The 19931-nt window shown below is 37.1% G+C and overlaps 1 protein-coding gene across 8 annotated transcripts in view; it reads right to left on the reverse strand.

Moving 5' to 3' along the window:
* The window catches only part of PLD1 (phospholipase D1), a 205404-nt gene that overhangs the window by 112441 nt on the left and 73032 nt on the right, over positions 1-19931 (reverse strand). For all 8 annotated transcript variants that reach the window (XM_077991683.1, XM_001085464.5, XM_077991684.1 and 5 more), the window contains exons 4-8: positions 19593-19738; positions 18969-19074; positions 17536-17601; positions 10101-10159; positions 8905-8997 (exon numbers count right to left, since the gene is read on the reverse strand). In XM_077991683.1, the coding sequence (XP_077847809.1) occupies positions 8905-8997; positions 10101-10159; positions 17536-17601; positions 18969-19074; positions 19593-19738 (470 nt within the window). The remainder of the gene's footprint in view (positions 1-8904; positions 8998-10100; positions 10160-17535; positions 17602-18968; positions 19075-19592; positions 19739-19931) is intronic.

The following is a 19931-nucleotide window of genomic DNA, read 5'->3' on the forward strand; positions in this document are numbered from 1 at the left end:
CACTGTTTTCCACAATGGCTGAACTAATTTACGCTCCAACCAGCAGCATATAAGCATTTCTTTTTTTCTGCAACCTTGTCAGCATCTGTTTTTTTGTTTGTTTTTTGATAGCCATTCTGACTGGTGTGAGATGATATCTCATTGTGGTTTTGATTTGCATTTCTCTAATGATCAGTGATGTTAAGTATTTTTTCAAATGTTTCTTGGCCACATGTATGTCTTCTTTTGAAAAGTGTTTGTTCATGTCCATTGCCCACTTTTTAATGGAATTGTTTGGTTTTGCTTGTAAATTTGTTTAAATTCCTTATAGATACTGGCTATTAGATCTTTGTCAGAAGCACAGTTTGCAAATATTTTCTTGCATTCTGTAGGTTGTCTGTCTACTCTGTTGATAAATTCTTTTGCTGTGCAGAAGTTCTTTAGTTTAATTAGATCCTATTTGTCAATTTTTGATTTTGTTGCAATTACTTTTGGTGTCTTCATCATGAAATCTTTGCCAGTTCCTATGTCCAGCATGGTTTTTCCTAGGTTGCCTTCCAGGGTTTTTACAGTTTTAGGTTTTACGTTTAAGTTTCTAGTCTAACTTGCATTGCATTTTGTATATGGCCTAAGGAAGGGGTCCAGTTTCAATCTTCTGCATATGGCTAGCCAGTTACCCCAGCATCATTTATTAAGGACGAAGTCCTTTTCCCATTGCTTGTTTTTGTCAGCTTTGTTGAAGATCAGATGGTTGTAGGTGTGCAGTATTATTTCTGGGCTCTCTAATTCTGTTCCATTGGTCTATATGTCTGTTTTTGTACCAGTACTGTACTGTATTGGTTACTGTTGCCCTGTAGTGTAGTTTGGAGTCACATAACATCATGTCTCCAGCTTTGTTCTTTTTGCTTGGCATTGCCTTGGCTATTCAGGCTCTTTGTTGGTTCCATTTGAATTTTAAAATAGTTTTTTCTAGTTTTGTGAAGAATGTTATAGGTAGTTTGACAGGAATAGCATTGAATCTGTAGATTGCTTTGGGCAGTATGGTCATTTTAATTATATTGTTTCTTCCTATCCATAAACATGGAATATTTTTCCATTTGTTTGTGTCACCTCTGATTTCTTTGAGCAGTATTTTGTAATTCTCATTGTAGAGATCTTTCACCTCCCTAGTTAGCTGTATTCCTAGGTATTTTATTCTTTTTGTGGCAATTGTGAATGGGATTGCCTTCCTGATTTGATTGGAAAGCAATCCCATTCACAATTGGCTTGATTGTTGTTGGTGTATAGGAATGCTAGTGATTTTTCTACATTGATTTTGTATCCTGAAACATTGCTGAAGATGTTTATCAGCTCAAGGAGCTTTTGGGAAAAGACTATGGAGTTTTCTAGATACAGAATCATGTCATCTACAAACGAGAATAGTTTCTCTTCCTCTTTTCCTATTTGGATGCCTTTTATTTCTTTCTCTTGCCTCATTGCTCTGGCCAGGACTTCCAACACTATGTTGAATAGGAATGGTGACACAGGGCATCCTTATCTTGGGCCAATTTTCAAGAGGAATGCTTCCAGCTCATCCAGTCAGTATGATGTTGATGGTGGGTTTGTCATATATGGCTCTTATTATTTTTGAAGTATGTTCCTTCAATGCATAGTTTATTGAGGGTTGTTAAAATGAAGGGATGTTGAATTTTATCAAAAGCCGTTCCTGCATCTATTGAGATAATCATGTAGTTTTTACCTTTTGTTCTGTTTATGTGATGAATCAAATTTATCAATTTGCATATGTTGAACCAACTTTGTAACCTGAGGATAAAGTCTACTTGATCATGGTAGATTAGCTTTTTGATGTGCTGTTGGATTGTGGTTTGAAGGAGACTGAGATATAAAAAACCATATAAAAGATGAACAAATCTAGGAGTTGGTTCTTTCAAAAAATTACTAAGATAAATCAAAACCAGACTGATAAAGAAGAAAAGAGAGAAGATCCAAATAAACACTATTAGAAATGACAAAGAGGACATTGCCATTGATCCCACAGAAATACAAATAACTGTCAGAGACTACTATGAACAACTCCATGCACAAAAACTAGAAAACCTACAAGAAACAGATAAATTCCTGCACACATACATCCCCCTCAAGACTGAACCAGGAAGAAACTGAATCCTTGAGTGGACCAATAATCAGCTCTGAATTAGAATCAGTAACAAATAGGCTACCAACCAAAATACAAAAACAAAAAGCCCAGGATCAGGCGATTCATAGCCAAATTCTACAAGATGTACAAAGAAGAGCTAGTACCATTCCTACTGAAACTATTCCAAACAATTGAGGAGGAAGAACTCCTACCCAACTCATTCTATGAGGCCAGCAGCATCCTAACACCAAAACCTGACAGAGACACAACACAAAAGAGAAGACTTCAGGCCAATATCTTTTATGAACATAGATGCAAAACACCTCAACAAGATTTTTTTTTTCTTTCTCAGGAATATATATATATCAAGAAATACATCTATCAACCAGCCTTCTAGGAGTTAGCACCATCTGCACAGGGATCAAGTGCCTGCCCTGAAGTCAGCCTCCCTGGGCTCCAATTCTATCTGCCACTCACTGCTTGTGCGAACTTCAGTGATTGAGCATGATGTCGAAATCTATAACATGAGGACAACATAAGACCTATAACATGAGGACCTAACAGTGACATCAAGTTCATAAGTATTCATGAAGGATTAACTGAGATAACTCACGTATTCATGAAGGATTAACTGAGATAACCCATGCACATACTTAGCACAGTGCCTGGCCCCAATACATGCGAACTATTATAACTAACCTTGTTCTAAACCATGTGAGATTATGGTCTGTTTTAAAAAGATACTTTCTGCCTGTGTTACTACTTGTCATGGCATTAAAATGCAGATAAGCCCACTTGAGCCAGCCCTCCCTTTCTCAGCCTCATCTCCTACTGTTGTCTCCCACAATGTTGATCAATGTTGGGTCTTCTTTAGACTTGCCAGGTTTCTTCTTTGGGCTCTGTTGTTGCTGTTCCTCTGTCTAAAAACTTTCTTCTAGACAATTCCATGGACAGTCTCTTGTCAATCAAACTTCTCCTTAAAAATCCTTCTACAGGCAGTCTACTGGATCCAAAAAAAGCTATTCTCCATCACCCCTGCCTCATCACCCCAACTCTACTCCATCATGTCCTGCTTTAGCTTCTTTGTTGCACATCTGGAAGTATTTGTCTTCTTGTTTATTGTCTGTCTCCTACAGTACAGCGTAAGATCCCTGGGAACAGGGAATGTGCCTATCGCGTCTACTACTATCTGCCCAATGGCTAGCATTATCTTCTAGCAGCCCAGAGCAAGCTTTCAGGCAAGGCCACCAACTCACCTAAAGAATGGCTGGATGAATGGATTCCAGAGAGTAAATAAAACCATTTAGACACTATCACTGTCTAAAAATTTTAATTATTGGTACAGCTCAGAGTTCACTAAAGTAAACACTAAGTAAGAAAGTGCTAAGAAATTAAAAATAATGGCAAAAACCACAATTACTTTTGTACCACCATAATAAATGCTAAATTTATTTCTTAACATCTATGTATCTCTTTTTCTTAAGACATTATTTGAGATAAGAAAGAACTTCCTACCAGGTGCAGAGAAGTTGCTCAATAAATGTGCTGTTGAAGCAGATGTTCTACATTGTAGGAAGAAATGTTTTCTCTGTTTGTCTTTTTTTAAACTTACCTCTCAGACAAGGTCATTATGAGACCTGATTGAAAGTTCAATTTCCTTGTTTGCCTTACTACAATTTGTCATAGAATACATTAAAAAGTGATCAGAATGTATTTTTATGGGTACAAGTAAAAAAAAGTTATGAAGGAGTATCACCTTTAAAAGTAAGTCTCATTTAGACATTAATAAAATAGTTGTCTTGGCCAGGTGCTGTGACTCCCACCAGTAATCCTAGCACTTTGGAAGGCCAAGGCGGGCAGATCACTTGAGCTCAGGAGTTCAAGACCAGCCTGGGCAAGATGGCAAAACCCCATCTTTACAAAAAAATACAAAAATTAGCCAGGTGTGGTGGTACGCACCTGTATCCCTGCTACCTGGGGGGCTGAGGTGGGAGGATTGCTTGAGCTCAGGAGGTCGAGGCTGCAGTGAGCCGAGATTGTACCACTGCACTCCAGCCTTGGTGACAAGGTGAGACCCTGTCTCCAAAAAAAAAAAAAAAAAGCCTGTGACTGTGAGAAACTTTCTAAACTAATTTTGTCAACTATATGTTATCCTCTATATATGCTTTCTGGTATTTTAAATCCCAAAAATGTGACTCAGAGAATACTTATTATTAATATGGAACCAGGGCTTTAATCTTCACAGAAAGATGTACACAATTTACAGTGATGATACATTTCATTCCAGGGAGGATCGTATCTTTTTAGATTGTCCTCATTGACTTATTATGTAAACTAGTTCAACCATTGTGGAAAACAGTGTGGCGATTCCTCAAGGATCTAGAACTAGAAATACCATTTGACCCAGCCATCCCATTACTAGGGATATACCCAAAGGATTATAAATCATGCTGCTATAAAGACACATGCACACGTATGTTTATTGTGGCACTATTCACAGTAGCAAAGACTTGGAACCAACCCAAATGTCCATCAGTGACAGACTGGATTAAGAAAATGTGGCACGTATACACCATGGAATACTATGCAGCCATAAAAAAGGATGAGTTCGTGTCCTTTGTAGGGACATGGATGCAGCTGAAAACCATCATTCTCAGCAAACTATCGCAAGAACAGAAAACCAAATACCACATGTTCTCACTCATAGGTGGGAAGTGAACAATGAGAACAATTGGACACAGGATCCTTCCTGGTGTGTGAAGGATCATCACACACCGGTTCCTATTGTGGGGAGGGGTTAAGGGGGAGGGATAGTATTAGGAGATATACCTAATGTAAGTGACGAGTTAATGGGTGCAGCACACCAACATGGCACATGTATACATATGTAACAAACCTGCACGTTGTGCACATGTACCCTAGAACTTAAAGTATAATAATAATAATAATAATAATAAATTTAATCCAAAGTTTAAAAAGAGGGGGCATATTTCTTCTATGTAACAAAGTATTTCCCTCACCTTTCCTAGCTGCTGCTTCTCATAAGGGTTAAATCCAAATGTCAGTTTTTCAGGGAGCCTTTCCTTGACTCCCAGAGCTAAAGTTACCCTCTCTAATCCCCAAATCCCTCACAGAACATTTTTCCCCTTTAAAGCTCTCATCGCTACCTGAATTTATACAATTTACATTAATTGTCAGCTTAGTGCCTGCATTTCCCCTCTAATAGAACTCCATGAGGGCAGAGACTTCATCTTGTTCACTACTTTTTCACAAGAGTATGTCACAATCTGGCATACATTAGGCACTCGATAAATGACTGAATAAACCAGACCATGGCTTCCATTCCCTGAGCTGATGCCTTCGGTTGGTTGAGTTGTCCCAGAAGTAAACTCTGAGATACGGATGTATACAAAGGAGTTTAATAAGGGGGCACCAGGAAGCACCATTAGGGAAGGATAGAAAGAAAGAGCAAGGAAGGAAGCCACAGAGAGTGGATTTTCATGCGTTTTATTGTGAGCAACTGTGCCGTAACCCAGCTGAGGAACGCTGGGACACAGTGTAGAGAATGCTGCAGAATCACCCCACCTGAGGAGCAGGGGCTGGACTCTGATCAGTTCTTGGCTGATGGCTGCTCTGGGGAGCTGCTGACACTTCCCAGACTGCTGTGCACACAGACAGATGGGTTCTGACAGCCTCCAGAATCTTTGGTCAAAGAATCACAAATGCTTAAGGTTACAGTCTGAAAACTGTGGTTGGTATGTAGCAGCTGATTTGGGCACTTAATTACTAGGGAGGAATGGTCAGAAGGAATCCCCAAGTTTCTAGAAGTTAGAGAAGTGTATTTGAAAGCAAATACATTTTTTAGTATATTATTTCCCTTTTTATTTTAGTAAAACTTTTTTCCTTTACAAAAATTTTCAATTTTCTTTAATCTTCTGATCTTTTCCTTATAATTTCTTCTGTCCTTTCAAAGTCCACAAAGTAAAGGCCCAACTTAATGGTATTTTTTGTTGGGAGTATATCTTAAGTTGATATGTGTAAAGGTAGATGCCAGTATTAATTTTATACATTTTGAATATACACATAGCTCAATTCCACATTTATCATTTTCAATTTGGGGGAAATATTATATATACAGATAAAATATTTATAACTGATTTCTTAAGTGTTGTAATAGTTTTTCAAAACCCCAGTACATTGTTATTGCAACAGTTTTTGTCTATTATTTGCCGAACTTGGGGGATACAGATAAGAATCAGATGAAAATATTGTTCCTCAAGGAGTTTTTAATTGGTAAGACGTAAGACATAAAATAAAGTTTTCTGTCTATATTACACTTACCATGATAAACATTTTTCACAAATGTAAGTCTAAAATTACCATCCCTGAAGTCTGCACAATTTTACTTAAGTTTTTTTTAAAGTGTACAGTTTAGTTTGATGTTTAGCATATTCACAAAGTTGTATAACCGTCACCACTATCTAGTTCCAAAATATTTTCATTGGCCCAAAAAGAAACCCCATACTAGTATCAAATTAATACAAAGCAACCTCCTCCCCATTCCCTGGAAACAAACCCTTTATCTACTTCTGTCTCTACAGATTTGTCTATTCTGAATATTTCATATAAATAAGAATCATATAATATGTGCCTTTCTGTATCTGGATTTTTTCATTTACCATGTTTTCAAGGTTCATCCACATTATAGTATGTATCAGGACTTCATATGCTTTTTCATTTAATTTTAAATTTTTATTCAGATGAATTCACATATCATAAAACTTACCTTTTAAAAGTTTACAATGCAAAGGTTTTTAGCATATTCACAAAGTTGTGCAACCGTCACTACCATCTTATGTCAGAATATTTTCATCACCCCATAAAGAAACTCCATGACCATCAGTGGTCTTCATTTCTTTTCTTTCTTTAATTTATTTTTCATTTCTGTGGGTACCTAGTAGGTCTATATATTTATGGGGTATATGACATACTTTGATACAAGCATACAATGTGTAATAATCACATCAGGATAAATGGGGTATCCATCACCTCAAGCATTATCCTTTATGTTACAAACAATTCAGTTATACTTTTAGTTATTTTAAAACATACAATTAAACTAGTATTGACTATAGTCACCTGTTGTGCTATCAAATACTAGATCTTAATTATCCCATTTGTTTGTATCCCTTAACCATCCCCACTACCCGCCTCCATGCTGCCTTTCCCCCAGCCTCTGATAAAATCTCCATGAGTTCAATTGTTTTAATTTTTAGCTCCGACTAGTAACTGAGAACATGCAAAGATTGTCTTTCTGTGCCTGGCTTATTTAACTTAACATAATGACCTCTAGATCCATCCATGTTGTTGCAAATGACAGGATCTCATTCTTTTCTATGGCTGGATAGTACTCCATTGTGTATATGTACCACATTTTCTTTATCCATTCATCTGTTGATGAACACCTGAGTTGCTTCCAAATCTTGGCTATTGTGAATAGTGCTGCAACAAAGATGGAAGTGCAGATATATCTTCGATATACTGATTTCCTTCTTTTGGGTATATACCTAGAAGTGGAATTGCTAGATCATATGGTAGCTGTATTTTGAGTTTTTTGAGGAACCTCAAACTGTTCTCCATAGTGGTTGCACTAATTTACATGCCCATCAACAGTGTATGATGGTTCCCCTTTCTCCATATCCTCACCAGCATTTGTTACTGCCTGTCTTTTGGATAAAAGCCATTTTAACTGGAGTGGATGATATCTCATTGTGGTTTTCATTTGCATTTCTCTGATGATCAATGATATTGAGCACCTTTTCATACACCAGTTTGCCATTTGTATGTCTTCTTTCAAGAAATGTATATTCAGATCTTTTGCCTATTTTTAAATCAGATTATTTTTAAATCAGATTTTTTTTTCCTGTAGAGTTCTTTCTGGTTCTTAATCCCTTATTCCACAGGTAGTTTGTAGGTATTTTCTCCCATTTTGTGGTTTATCTCTTCACTTTGTTGATTGTTTCCTTTGCTGTGCAGAAGGTTTTTAACTTGATGTGATTTATTCCTTTTACGGCTGGATAATATTCCACTGTATGGGAATACCACATTTTTGTTTATTCATTCATCAATTGATGAACATTTGAATTGTTTCCACTTGTAAGGCTATTATCCATAATACTGCTATTATAATACTGCTATGGAAAAGTTTTAGTGTAGACATATTTTTTTCAGTTCTCCTAGGTGAATCCCTGGAATTGCTGGGACATGTGGAAACTACGTTTAACAGTTTAAAGAACTGCCAGACTGTTTTCCAAAGTGGCTGCACCATTTTACATTTCCATTAGCAATATCTGAGGTTTCTCTACAGAAAATATTCCAGTTTCTCTACACCCTCACCACCATTTGTTATTGTCCATCCCTTTGATTATAGCCATCCTAACGGTGTGAAATTGTATCTCACTGTGGATTTGATTTACATTTCCATAATGACTAGTAATGTTGAGCATCTTTTTGTATACTTACTAGCCATTTGTACATCTTCTTTGGCTAGCCAATTTGTGCCTTCTGTGTCCTTGGGTTTTCATGAATATAATTTGTACACTTAGCCTACAAGTTCAGCTTTGGGTAGAATATTTAAATGAATGCTGGAACTTGGATTTTAAAATATAACTAAAAATTTCTTCTGTCATGACTTTTAAAGGATTTATAATTTAAAACTGGTATGTAAAACTAACCCAAATACCCAGTGTATTAAAACAAACAAACACACAAAACTTACTAATTCCTACCTTTTTGACCATCTGTAGCAGGCTCTTCCCTGACCACAGCAATTCAAGCCTGGTATTCTGTGTCCTCCAGATCTTTTCATTATCATACCTTCTCTGAAATAGACATAAAATTAACCCATCACCTTCAAATTTCCTGCTCCCACTTAGCTTGTATAGCCTCCCAACATGGGACTAAATAAACCATCTCATTCTCACATGACTTTCCTCCCTACTCTCTCCTCCTCGCTCTCAACTAGCTCAGTACCCTAATTGTTAGGCTGGGTACTCTAGAGATGAACCCTAAGATATACTGGTGAGATATAGCCCCTTCAGCATTCGGGGCGGTGTGATTCTGTTGTGCACTACACAGGACCTTAAGCATTCTGTCTCCTGGCTCTAAACGTTGAGTGTTCCCTCCTCAACATTGTGACACTGTGACAAACTAAAAAAAGACTCCATGCATTTCCACATGCCTGCACAGGGATGCTTTTACCTGCTGTTGAGACCATGGTGCATCTCACACACAGATTCCAGGACATCCCTGCGTCTCTTCACACACAGTTCTAGCAAACTAACAAACTAGTTGAGCTAATTGAGCCATGCCAAAGGAAGCAGAGCACAGCTACTAGTTTTGAAAACAATATCTTAATTCTGAAAAATGTGACAAGAAAAAGCAATAACAAAGGCTAAACTTAAAAAAAAAACTTTTTGAAACAACTATCAACAGTGCTCTTAACTAGAACGTGAAACTTAAGCTCTTTATGTTTTCAAGCTCTAATATTGTGAAGGAAAATCATAAACTTCCATCTGGTTATACAACATATATTTTACATAGTATTATTTTAAAGTAATCATTAAAATGAGTGTAAACATTTAACTTTATAAGGGATTATAAAAGGAGATCTTATATATTGGATTTTTAATGTATTCTCCTACACATCATACTTGCTATAGGTATTGGACACTTCCACTGTTGGGTTAGAAAGAATCTGTGCTGTAAGCACATGACAAAGACAGTGGAGCAGTTGCTACCATTGTTTATCACGGGAGATGCTCTGATTTGTATGAGTAATTCCATCAGTTGCTTTAACTCTACTGGGGAGAAGAGAAGCTAGCAGTAAAGCCAGGAGGACTCTATCACCATGGCATGCTGCTATATTAAGTGTTAATGCATATCAACTTTTCATACTTCTCTTTCAAGGTTTATTGCAACTTACATGCCCTTTGGTCCCAAATCATGGATGAAAGATAGCTGGCTTATATCAAGAAACTCTGTCTGAAAAGAGGCAAAAAAATCCATCTTTAGCAAGCAAAACAATTCAAATTTATGCATTAAAAAACATGTATTAGGTATAGCTGTGTGTAAATACTGTTTGGTGTGTTCCACAGACTACAGAGATCAATAATAATGGCATTGCCCTAAAAGAGTGCAGATTAGAAGTATATAAATAATGAAGACACACCCTACTAGATCTTCTAAATCTCAAAAGAGTGATGTGTGCTCTAAGATACAGAGATAAAATGCTCAAGAAGCTTGGAGAGAGAGAGAGTCTATTCCCAATATTCTTTCATGTTTGTTTTTGTTGCGCAGGGTGGATATTGTGTGGCACAGTGTACACTCAAACAATAAAAGAATGTGAGAAGCGAGTGATACTGGTGCAGGACCTGGAAGATGGACTCGATTTGGGCACACGGAAATGGGAGATGAATGGGGGGCTAGAACAGAAGGTCCAAAAAGGTTATAGGATGTACAGTTGGGTTACAGTGAGTAAAATGAAGGAAAAAATGAAAAATTAAACAGGCTGAAAAGAGAGTGGGGAGGGCTTTGAACATCAGGCATAACAAAAAGAATGATTTTTAATGAGTTGAAGAGGAAGAGAATTTTAGGCCCACCTTCACTGTATTGGAAGGTTAAAAACTGTAAATATTATAACAACAACTGTGGCTGTGCTTACTGAGTGCTATGTGTTGGTGTTATGCTAAACATTTTTCATGCATTATCTCAAACCCCTTTGAAGCAGGTGCTATATTTCCCATTGTACAGAAGAGGAAACTGAGGTTTAGAGTAGGCATAAGCAAATATTTTCCACAAAGAGTCAGACAGTAAATATTTTGGGCTTTGTGGGCATACATTTCATTTTGCAGTTACTCTGCTGTTGTAGCACGGAAATAGCCATAGACACATATATAAATGAATAACTGTGGTTGTATTCCAATAAAACCTTATTTATGGATATAAAACACGAAGATAATCTAATTTTTATGTGTCACAAAATATTATTATTCATTTGATTTTTTCAACCACTTAAAAATATAAAAACTATTCTTAGTTCACAGAACATACAAAAACAGGCAATGGGCAATGGGGAGGATTTGGTCCACGGGCCCTAGTTTGCAGGCCTCTGTTTTAGAGAAGTCAAGTAAGTTGTCCAAGATGATACAGTTAAGAAAGGATTACCTCAGTATGATTAACTCATTATGAAGTCAGACCAAAGTCAGCGCCCTCAAAACTAAGCTGCAAAAGCCAAAAGTCATTCAACATTTATCTAAATCAAATTGCATTCCTTGCGTATTCTAGGTAGGTGAGAGCCAGATGTAAATGTGGAGGCATAGAGGGAAAAACAAATCAACATTATGTAATGGTTAGCATATGCAGATTTGCAGATTTTTTAAAAACGTGACAAAGAATAAGTTCAGTTCCTTACACCATGTCAATAACAGCCTTGATAGACAACAGAGACTAAAAGGATACTCTCCCAGCATTAGGAAGCAGATGGGAGACCAAATATAGAAAACACTCCCCTCAATGAAGTTCTGTGGGATGAACCACCCTAGATGCATGTGAAAGTAGTTACAGAGTTATAGAGTAGTGGAGGGCAACCACCTCCTAGCTGACATGACATCATCACAGAGGCAGGGGCATTTGATCTAGGTTTGTAAATGGGATTAACAAAACAAAAGTTTTCCATGACAGTTTTATATGTGATTGGACATATCTAACACTACTCTTGTTTAAAAAAAAAAAAAAAATTACAAATATCTCAAGACTTTCTATCCTTGTAAGGTTAATTTAAATGCTTGCATTTTTCTCTTTTCTTGGGGTTATTTGCAGAAAATAGTCTTTAAAATTCAAAAAGACTTATCTTTTTAAAATCCTAAGTCAAAGGTATCTTCATACAGCATTTTTTAAATTGAGAATTTAAGAAGTCAAGGACTCACCCAGGCATACTGGCTCACGCCTGTAATCCTGGCATTTTGGAAGGCCAAGGTGGGTGGATCACTTGAGGTCAATAGTTCAAGACCAGCCTGGCCAACATGGCAAAACCCCATCTCTACTAAAAGTACAAAAATTAGCCGAGTGTGGTGGTGCATGCCTGTAATTCCAGCTACTCAGGAGGCAGAGGCTGAGGCAGGAGAATCACTCGAACCCGGGAGGCGAGTTTGCAGTGAGCGGAGATCGTGCCCCTGCACTCCAGCCTGGGCAACACGGTGGGACTGTCTCAAAAAAAAAAAACCAAAAAACAAAAACACCTCAAGGTCTTTACATTTCATTTCTTATATAAAACAGTGATTCACTCAGTATCATGCATTTTTATCTGGTTTGTGAAAACGCTTCTTAATTGGAAAATGTAGTAACCTATGGGTTATTGGAAATGACTCACAGATTGCCAGCCATAAAATCCAAAATATTTTAAAATCCTAAGTCATAACTTTTATCTCTAGCGAGCAGACAAATAATGTCAGTCCTACTTTACGTTTGAAGACTATACTCTACTACAGAGGCATAACTAACTTCTGCAAAGTCCCAGAACAACCGAAGGGAAGAACAGGAAATGAAAACAAAAATCAAGGAAGCCACTAATCTAAATAAGAAAAAAAGTTCTTATTTACATAGCTGTTATCATCAAATAGCTGACAACAGAAATATTCTCCGAAATCATTCAGAAATTGTAACTTTTGGAGTATCATAACAAAACTGCTAAGTGTAAAGAGTCTCAGCCAAGTAGATAAGCACACATTAATAATGTAGAAAATTGAAAGTTACACATTAATATGAAATTTAATTTATCCTAATGGCTTAGTAAAGTTTGACTGGAGAGAGATTTTAAGAAGGAACCAGGCCTATTATATAGAAAAGAACATATCTGGCAATAAAAGTTTTTCTAATAGAGTTATCAAATTGAAAGTAAGTGTGTCAGGGTCAACTGAGAGGCAAACCTAACTAATAAAAATTAAAATTTAACAAAGATGATGTTGTCTAAACTTCTTAGTACGTCTTCAGTGATAAGAATTCTATTCTCCATTTGGGCAAGCGATTCTCAGGAATAAGAATTTAAAGATCAATTTAGCCTAACAGTATTTCACGGGGCTTATTCTATTGATCTTTTGAGTAATGTATAATCAATATCTTTTTGTCTTTGTTTTTTGGCAAAGGAATTTGTAAAATATGAATACAACTGAAATAATGTTGCAATGCAATAATGTTCTTGGCACTAGGTGGAAAGTGGTCTCAAGTAAAAAATTCCAACGTGATCTACCAATTGGATATTAAAAACGTTAGAGAAACAGAGAAGCAAAAATATTTCTATGTCAAGAGACAAACAACAAACCCGAGGGGTAACAAAAAATCCTGAAAATCACTTGGCAATCACGTACACACTGCCCCTTCCACCCATCCTTGTATTGTAAGAGAAGGGTGACTTTCAGAGGCTCCTTTTATTTCCCAGGTAGCAAAAACTCAAGTAAATGGCCAGGTGGGAAATTATCAGATACAAGGAAGGTAAGAGCATCGAGCTGGGCAATGTCCTTGTAGACTCAGGTACTCCAGGAAAGGCAGGGAACAAAGAGGACATCTAATCTATGAAGGAAACTGGGAGGCTGGACAAAGGCCTAAAGTCCTTCTAAATGCTAAGACTCAATCGTAAGAAAGAAAACATTTCCCTTAATTTGAAGAGGCAGCTGTTCAAATTAGTACAGCTTTTCCCTGTTGGAATGAAAACACTGCGTGCATGTTTATTCTTTACCTACTCTTCCCCTCAAGTTAAAGCTCATTCTACAAAACAAGGGAGAGATGAACACAGTATTACTGATCTGTGGCATGTTTTATCCAAGATTTGAAGCTAATCATCTTCTTGGGGATAAGGAATCTGAGTCACATGAGTTAAATGATTCACTTCAAGGTAGAGATATGATCCTATCAGTTTAGGGCCCTTCTCTTTGAAATTGTACAGTTTGTTCCATTTCTAGATTTCAATCTCACGTATGAAAAAGGTACATTTACTGCTCCTTATTCCTCTTATTTTAATTCCCTGGAAAATAAACATTTTCCAGTTACTAATTAAAATGCCTAGCTAGTGAGTTCTCTACCACAGCCAGCACTAATACAATTTCAGAATACAAAAGGAATTCCTGTTTGAGATTTTTTTATGTTATTACACAACTCAGATATTGGTATTTTTTACATATTTATGCTTAGAGTAAAGGGGAAATACATTTGTCCTCATTTTACAAATGAGCAAAGAAAACTGAACAAATCACCCATAGTTTCTGAGGGGACTGTCTGATGATGACTACACTAAAACACTAGGATGCTCTGTTTTGCAGAAGCGTAAGAAGGAAAAAAAAGAATTAAAATCAGAGCAAGTCTTCATAATCATGGGAGAAAAGTCTGAGCACAAACCCAACCAATGACTATAAAGTGAGAGGAAAGAACTGTCCATGTCTAGTTTCAGAGGCCATTTAAGAAAAATAATGTCAGTGCTTAGAACCCTAAACCAAATTCCTTTGGCAAAAATCCTATTATACAAACACCTTTATAATAAATTTATCTCCACTTTTTTTTTTTTTTTTAAGGCGGAGTCTTGCCCTGTAGCCCAGGCTGGAGTGCAGTGGCACAATCGTGGCTCACTGCAACCTCTGCCTCCCAGGTTCAAGTGATTCTTCTGTCTCAGTCTCCCAAGTAGCTGGGATTACAGGCGCCCATTAACACGCCTGGCTAATTTTTGTATTTTTAGTAGAGACAAGGTTTCACCATGTTGTCCAGGCTGGTCTCGAACTCCTGACCTCAGGTGATCTACCTGCCTCAGCCTCCCAAAATGCTGGGATTGTAGGCATGAGCCACCATGCCCAGCCCTATCTCCACTTTTTAAAGTGGTCTAACTTTACCAAGACATTTCTAAGCTGACCATAGCATTTTAGTTTAGTTCTCAAACTCCTGATGGTAAGAATCACTTGAGCTATTTGTTAAACACACTTGTTCCAAATACAGATCTGGATGGCCCTATAGAGATTAAGAACATATCCTGTTCAGTCCCTTGACCTCTGATCCATGATTCTATCTGCTTAAGGACCTGAATTCACTTAAAATAGGTTTGTTTTATACTTATAAAAGTGTAAATTTATTATATACATGTTAAAATAACTTTTAATATGCTTTTTACAGACAGTAAAGCATTTTTAACAAACAGTTTTTTAATATTTCTCACAATTATTGAAGAAAACACATAGATTCCAATCTCATTTCACAAATATGAGGCAGAGGCCTACAGATCTAGTCTTTAGGCCAGACTACATTTAAAGAAAAAGAACATTAGAGAATTAATGTATATCAAATTGTATCCTGTGCTTGAATCATATCGAACAATTCAGCTGTTGGAGAGAATAATCTCAGTAACCATCAAAAATGAGAGGGAGCCTGGGTGCGGTGGCTACGCCTGTAATCCCAGCACTTTGGGAGACCGAGGTAGGCGGATCACAAGGTCAAGGGATCGAGACCATCCTGGCCAACATGGTGAAACCTTGTCTCTACTAAAAATACAAAAATTAGCTGGGCGTAGTGGCAGGCGCCTGTAGTCCCAGCTACTTGGGAGGTTGAGGAAGGGGAATTGCTTGAACCTGGGAGGCGGAGGTTGCAGTGAGCCGAGGTCATGCCACTGCACTCCAGCCTGGGCAACAGAGTGAGACTCCATCTCAAAAAAAAATAATAATAAAAAATAAAAAGGAAAAAAATAGAAAAAGAAAATAAGAGGGAGAATCTCCTCAGCCAGTTGCTAATGAGGCTTTCCTTTCCAAAGGAAATGTTTATAGGTCACTCTGGATTTTCTAAATACAACATGGCTTAACTTTGAAAATATTTTTATGACCAGAAAAGTATTAAAATGAACATTTTTTAAACGTAAACATTCTTTAGTCAATAGTAGAATCCCAAATGTAGAAAAGTACATAAAAAGAGAAGAATGAACTCACCAAGAACTGTTAAAGCCAAAAGAAATAGTAAAAGTAAAGTCACAGGCAGGCAGAAAAGTAAAAGAAATGGAAAATTATTGCATATGGGTACTAATACACATTTAAATAATTGTCTGTTGTCTGATTTCAGACAACACAACAGGAGGTATCATTTTTATTAACAATAGTAGTAGTATCCTTATTCATTATGTTATTTCAACAATACAAGTTACTGAGTCCCAGAAGAAAAGAAACCCCTGCCTCCCATCATCCTTCTCTTGAGATTCTCTGGTGCAATCTGAATTCCTGTTTTCCTCAGAAAACCCTTCTCCAGGTTTACCAAGACATAGAAGCTCCCTCAAGTCCATCGAATGCCCCAGTGCAAGCTGCTGCAGGAGGCAGGTAGTGACCTAGACTCAGGTCAGCTGTGTGCAATGGGGACCAGCTGGATGTATATTTGGACCAGACTCCAAACTGTGTGTTGCAAGGCAGCAGCGAGGCAGCTCCTGTTATGAGAAACTCACAGAGCCAATTGCTCTTGAATCCTCTCCAAAATACACTAAGGTCTTTCCTCTTTCTGTTTATGTGTTTATGTGATGCCATTCTCTAAACTAGTGGCCAAATCACAATTGCACCAACTCTTGAGTTCTGCACACATATAATATAGATGCACACGGCCCCATAACAATACAATTCATACAAAGGCATACATACATCCAATAAACCCGTGCATTCTCAGTTATCCAGACCTCTGGATAATTGAAGGCTAAACCTTTAAAAACACCCCACCTTTAACAGCTCAGAGCTAATTGTTAGCTGACACTAGGAAACCTACTCCCTCCCTGCTTGCCAGCTGCATAACCCAAGCTTAATTTCTGTGGCTGCATCTAAGCCCCATCACCTCTTCTCTCTTTACTTGGATTCCTCAAGCGTCTTTTTCTTTCCTAGCTTTTCCCATGCTTCTCACTTTGGAATGAAAAGACAGGCCTTTAACAGGCATGACAAGCCAATCAGATGGCAACCGCCCTACCCACCACAAAATCTTTAGGCATTCAACTCCCCTCAACTGTTTTCATCACTTACTACTCAACAGTTACTCTTTGTAGCTAAAAATGTTTTTTGGCATTTTCCTGGAAACCTGAGAAGAGAAGAAGGCTGATTTCTAGATAATCTAGCTTATAGCAGCATTTCAAGTTCATTTAAATCTATTTTTATAGACATATTAAGTTCATTCAACTTTTTTAAACAGCATCACACCATTGTAAACTGGACCTCGCTGTCAAATCAACTTTGTATTCACTTAATTTAATTCAAGGACGAATGTAGATGTGGATACAATCACTTGTGTTAATAAAATGATCCAAAATTTAGCTGACAATTTACTATAGTGAAAATTACTCCGAACTCAAATCACTGACTAGTACTTACTGTGGCATGATAGTTTCGATACATGGGCATTTTTAGTATCTTTGTCAAGTAATCTTCCAGTTGTTTCTGTAATGCAAATAATTTAGGTAAGTGTTAACATGGTCATATTTATTTTTAAAAATTAAACAGTAGTGACAATGATGAGATCATCATTTTCATCTTAACTTGTATAAGTTATTCAATTATTTAATAATATAATCATGGAGCAAGGAATCCTGAATAGCATTAGTCTGTCATTTCCATAATTCTCTTGAACTGTTATTTAAATATCTTCTTACTTTTTAACTTTCCATATGCTTAGGTCTTCTATAAACTGCTGACAAGCCCTGAGCTATATATTCTTTTAATCCTCCATAGCTATTATAGCAGGACTTGCTATAAGTTGTTTTAAAGAATTTGTTGATATTACCAAAAACTTTCATTTTTTTTTCAATTCTAACACTGAACTTACTGAAAGATACACTACAATTTTTAAACAGCTTTCCAGGAAAAAAAGTGGAGAGAGGTTAAACGACTTTCTAGTAGAATGTACTGATTTTAAATATGCTAAACTGTGAGTGGAGGCAGATGGGGAGTAGAGGAGTATAGGCTTGGTGCACTGGAGCAACAGATGTCAATCATATTGACCATGATAGAAAATTCAGCATGGTTTTGCTTAATCACTAAGTTTCATTTTCAGTTGAATTCACACATGTGCACACAGTAAACCAAAACTATATAATTGTATATGTCTAGGTATCTTGGAAAATATTTGGTCCAGATACCTACAGAGATTTTAAACAAGATGACAACTACAAAGGAGAAATCAAACATTCCCTCTGGAACATAAAGGTTTCAGATTACCAAACAGAACTGACAGAAATTAACAAACACTTGTTCACTTTCTAGTAAAAAAAAAATTAATTGTCCACACTCTGTAGCACCCATCTTGGAAGCAGGCAGAAGTGCCCCTCCCCTGGAGTTTTCTGTCCCTGTGCTGTGCCTGTCTGTACTCCGTCATACTCTTCTCAGGCCCTAACTGCTCCATCTATAGTTTAGGAATGAGATTTTACATATATTTAAGATGGGCTATTACGAACACAGAAGCTTATGTATGGAAATATATTATTTTAAAAGAGTAGATCTCAAAATCCACAACAATGAGTTCAATCTTTGACTCACAATAAGCTCAAAACGGTTCTAGTCGGGAGAACAGCTTCTTCATAACGTTAAGTCCTAACCAAGAACGATCTTCCCCTTCTGAGAAAATGCATTGTATGGCTTGGGGAAAGAAGGGACTGCCTAACTAGTTCCAGAAAAGCTAAACCAGCCTGGGGGATCGATGAGTGGATGAGAGGAGTTGTAGCCAGGCCTACTTCACCCCTCAGTAGATGCTGTGTTTCTACAGCACTGCAAAATTAGGTTCAAAACAACAGAATAGTGAAGCAACTTACTCTTCTACCAAGGAATTGTTCTTCTCTTATCATGTTTTCAGATGAACGGGGCAAACTGGGCATCTCTCGAGGCTCCTCTCTCACATTTTGCCTCCTAAATGTGTGTCTAAAACACAAACACACAGAATGCAAACACTTACTAGATTATTCTGTGACTATGACTTTAATGTATCTTTCATGAGATGGCATATTTTTAAGAGACTATTTAATTGAAAATATCTACCAACAATAGACTAGTTAGCCAATACTGTGAATTAAATACACTTTTTATTTATTTATTTTAGAGACTGGGTGTGCTCTGTTGCCCAGGATGGAGTGCAGTGGTACAATCATGCTCACTGCAGTTTTAAACTCTTGGGCTCAAGCAATCCCCCTGTTGCAGCTGAGTAGGTAGAACTACTAGCTACCACCACGTGCCACCGCATCCAGCTAAATTTTTCATTTTTTTTGTAGAGAGGAGGTCTTGCTACGTTACCCAGGCTAGTCTCAAACTCATGGCCTCAAGTGATCCTCCTGCCTCAGCCTCCCAAAGTGGTGAGATTACAGGCGTGAGCCACCACACCCAGCCAAAATACACTTTCCATTCAACTTGTATACTGGCATAATTAATTCCAAAATGGTTACCTTCTGGTGGGAATGGGGATTCGGATAAAGGCTTTGTACTTGAGCAGCTCTCTGTGAAATTCTTGAAAGTGCTTGAATTTCCTCTTAACTTGCCATTTAAATTCCCCATGTGTTAATTCAATAGTGTAAAGATTAATACTTGGTACCTACAGTGATACATAAAAATGTTTGATATTTTAGATAACAACAAAAATTCCAAAAGCTTTCAGTGAACAATATTTAATTAGCAACAGGGAAGTATACTTAAGTCCAGCCTACTTATTTTGTGTAAGTACTTAAGCAAATTTCTTTCAAAAGCAGCCAATTACAGAAATAATATTCCCTAAATGTTCACTTGAT

This window comes from Macaca mulatta, chromosome 2 (genome assembly GCF_049350105.2).
Source record: "Macaca mulatta isolate MMU2019108-1 chromosome 2, T2T-MMU8v2.0, whole genome shotgun sequence".
Lineage (NCBI taxonomy): Eukaryota > Metazoa > Chordata > Mammalia > Primates > Cercopithecidae > Macaca > Macaca mulatta.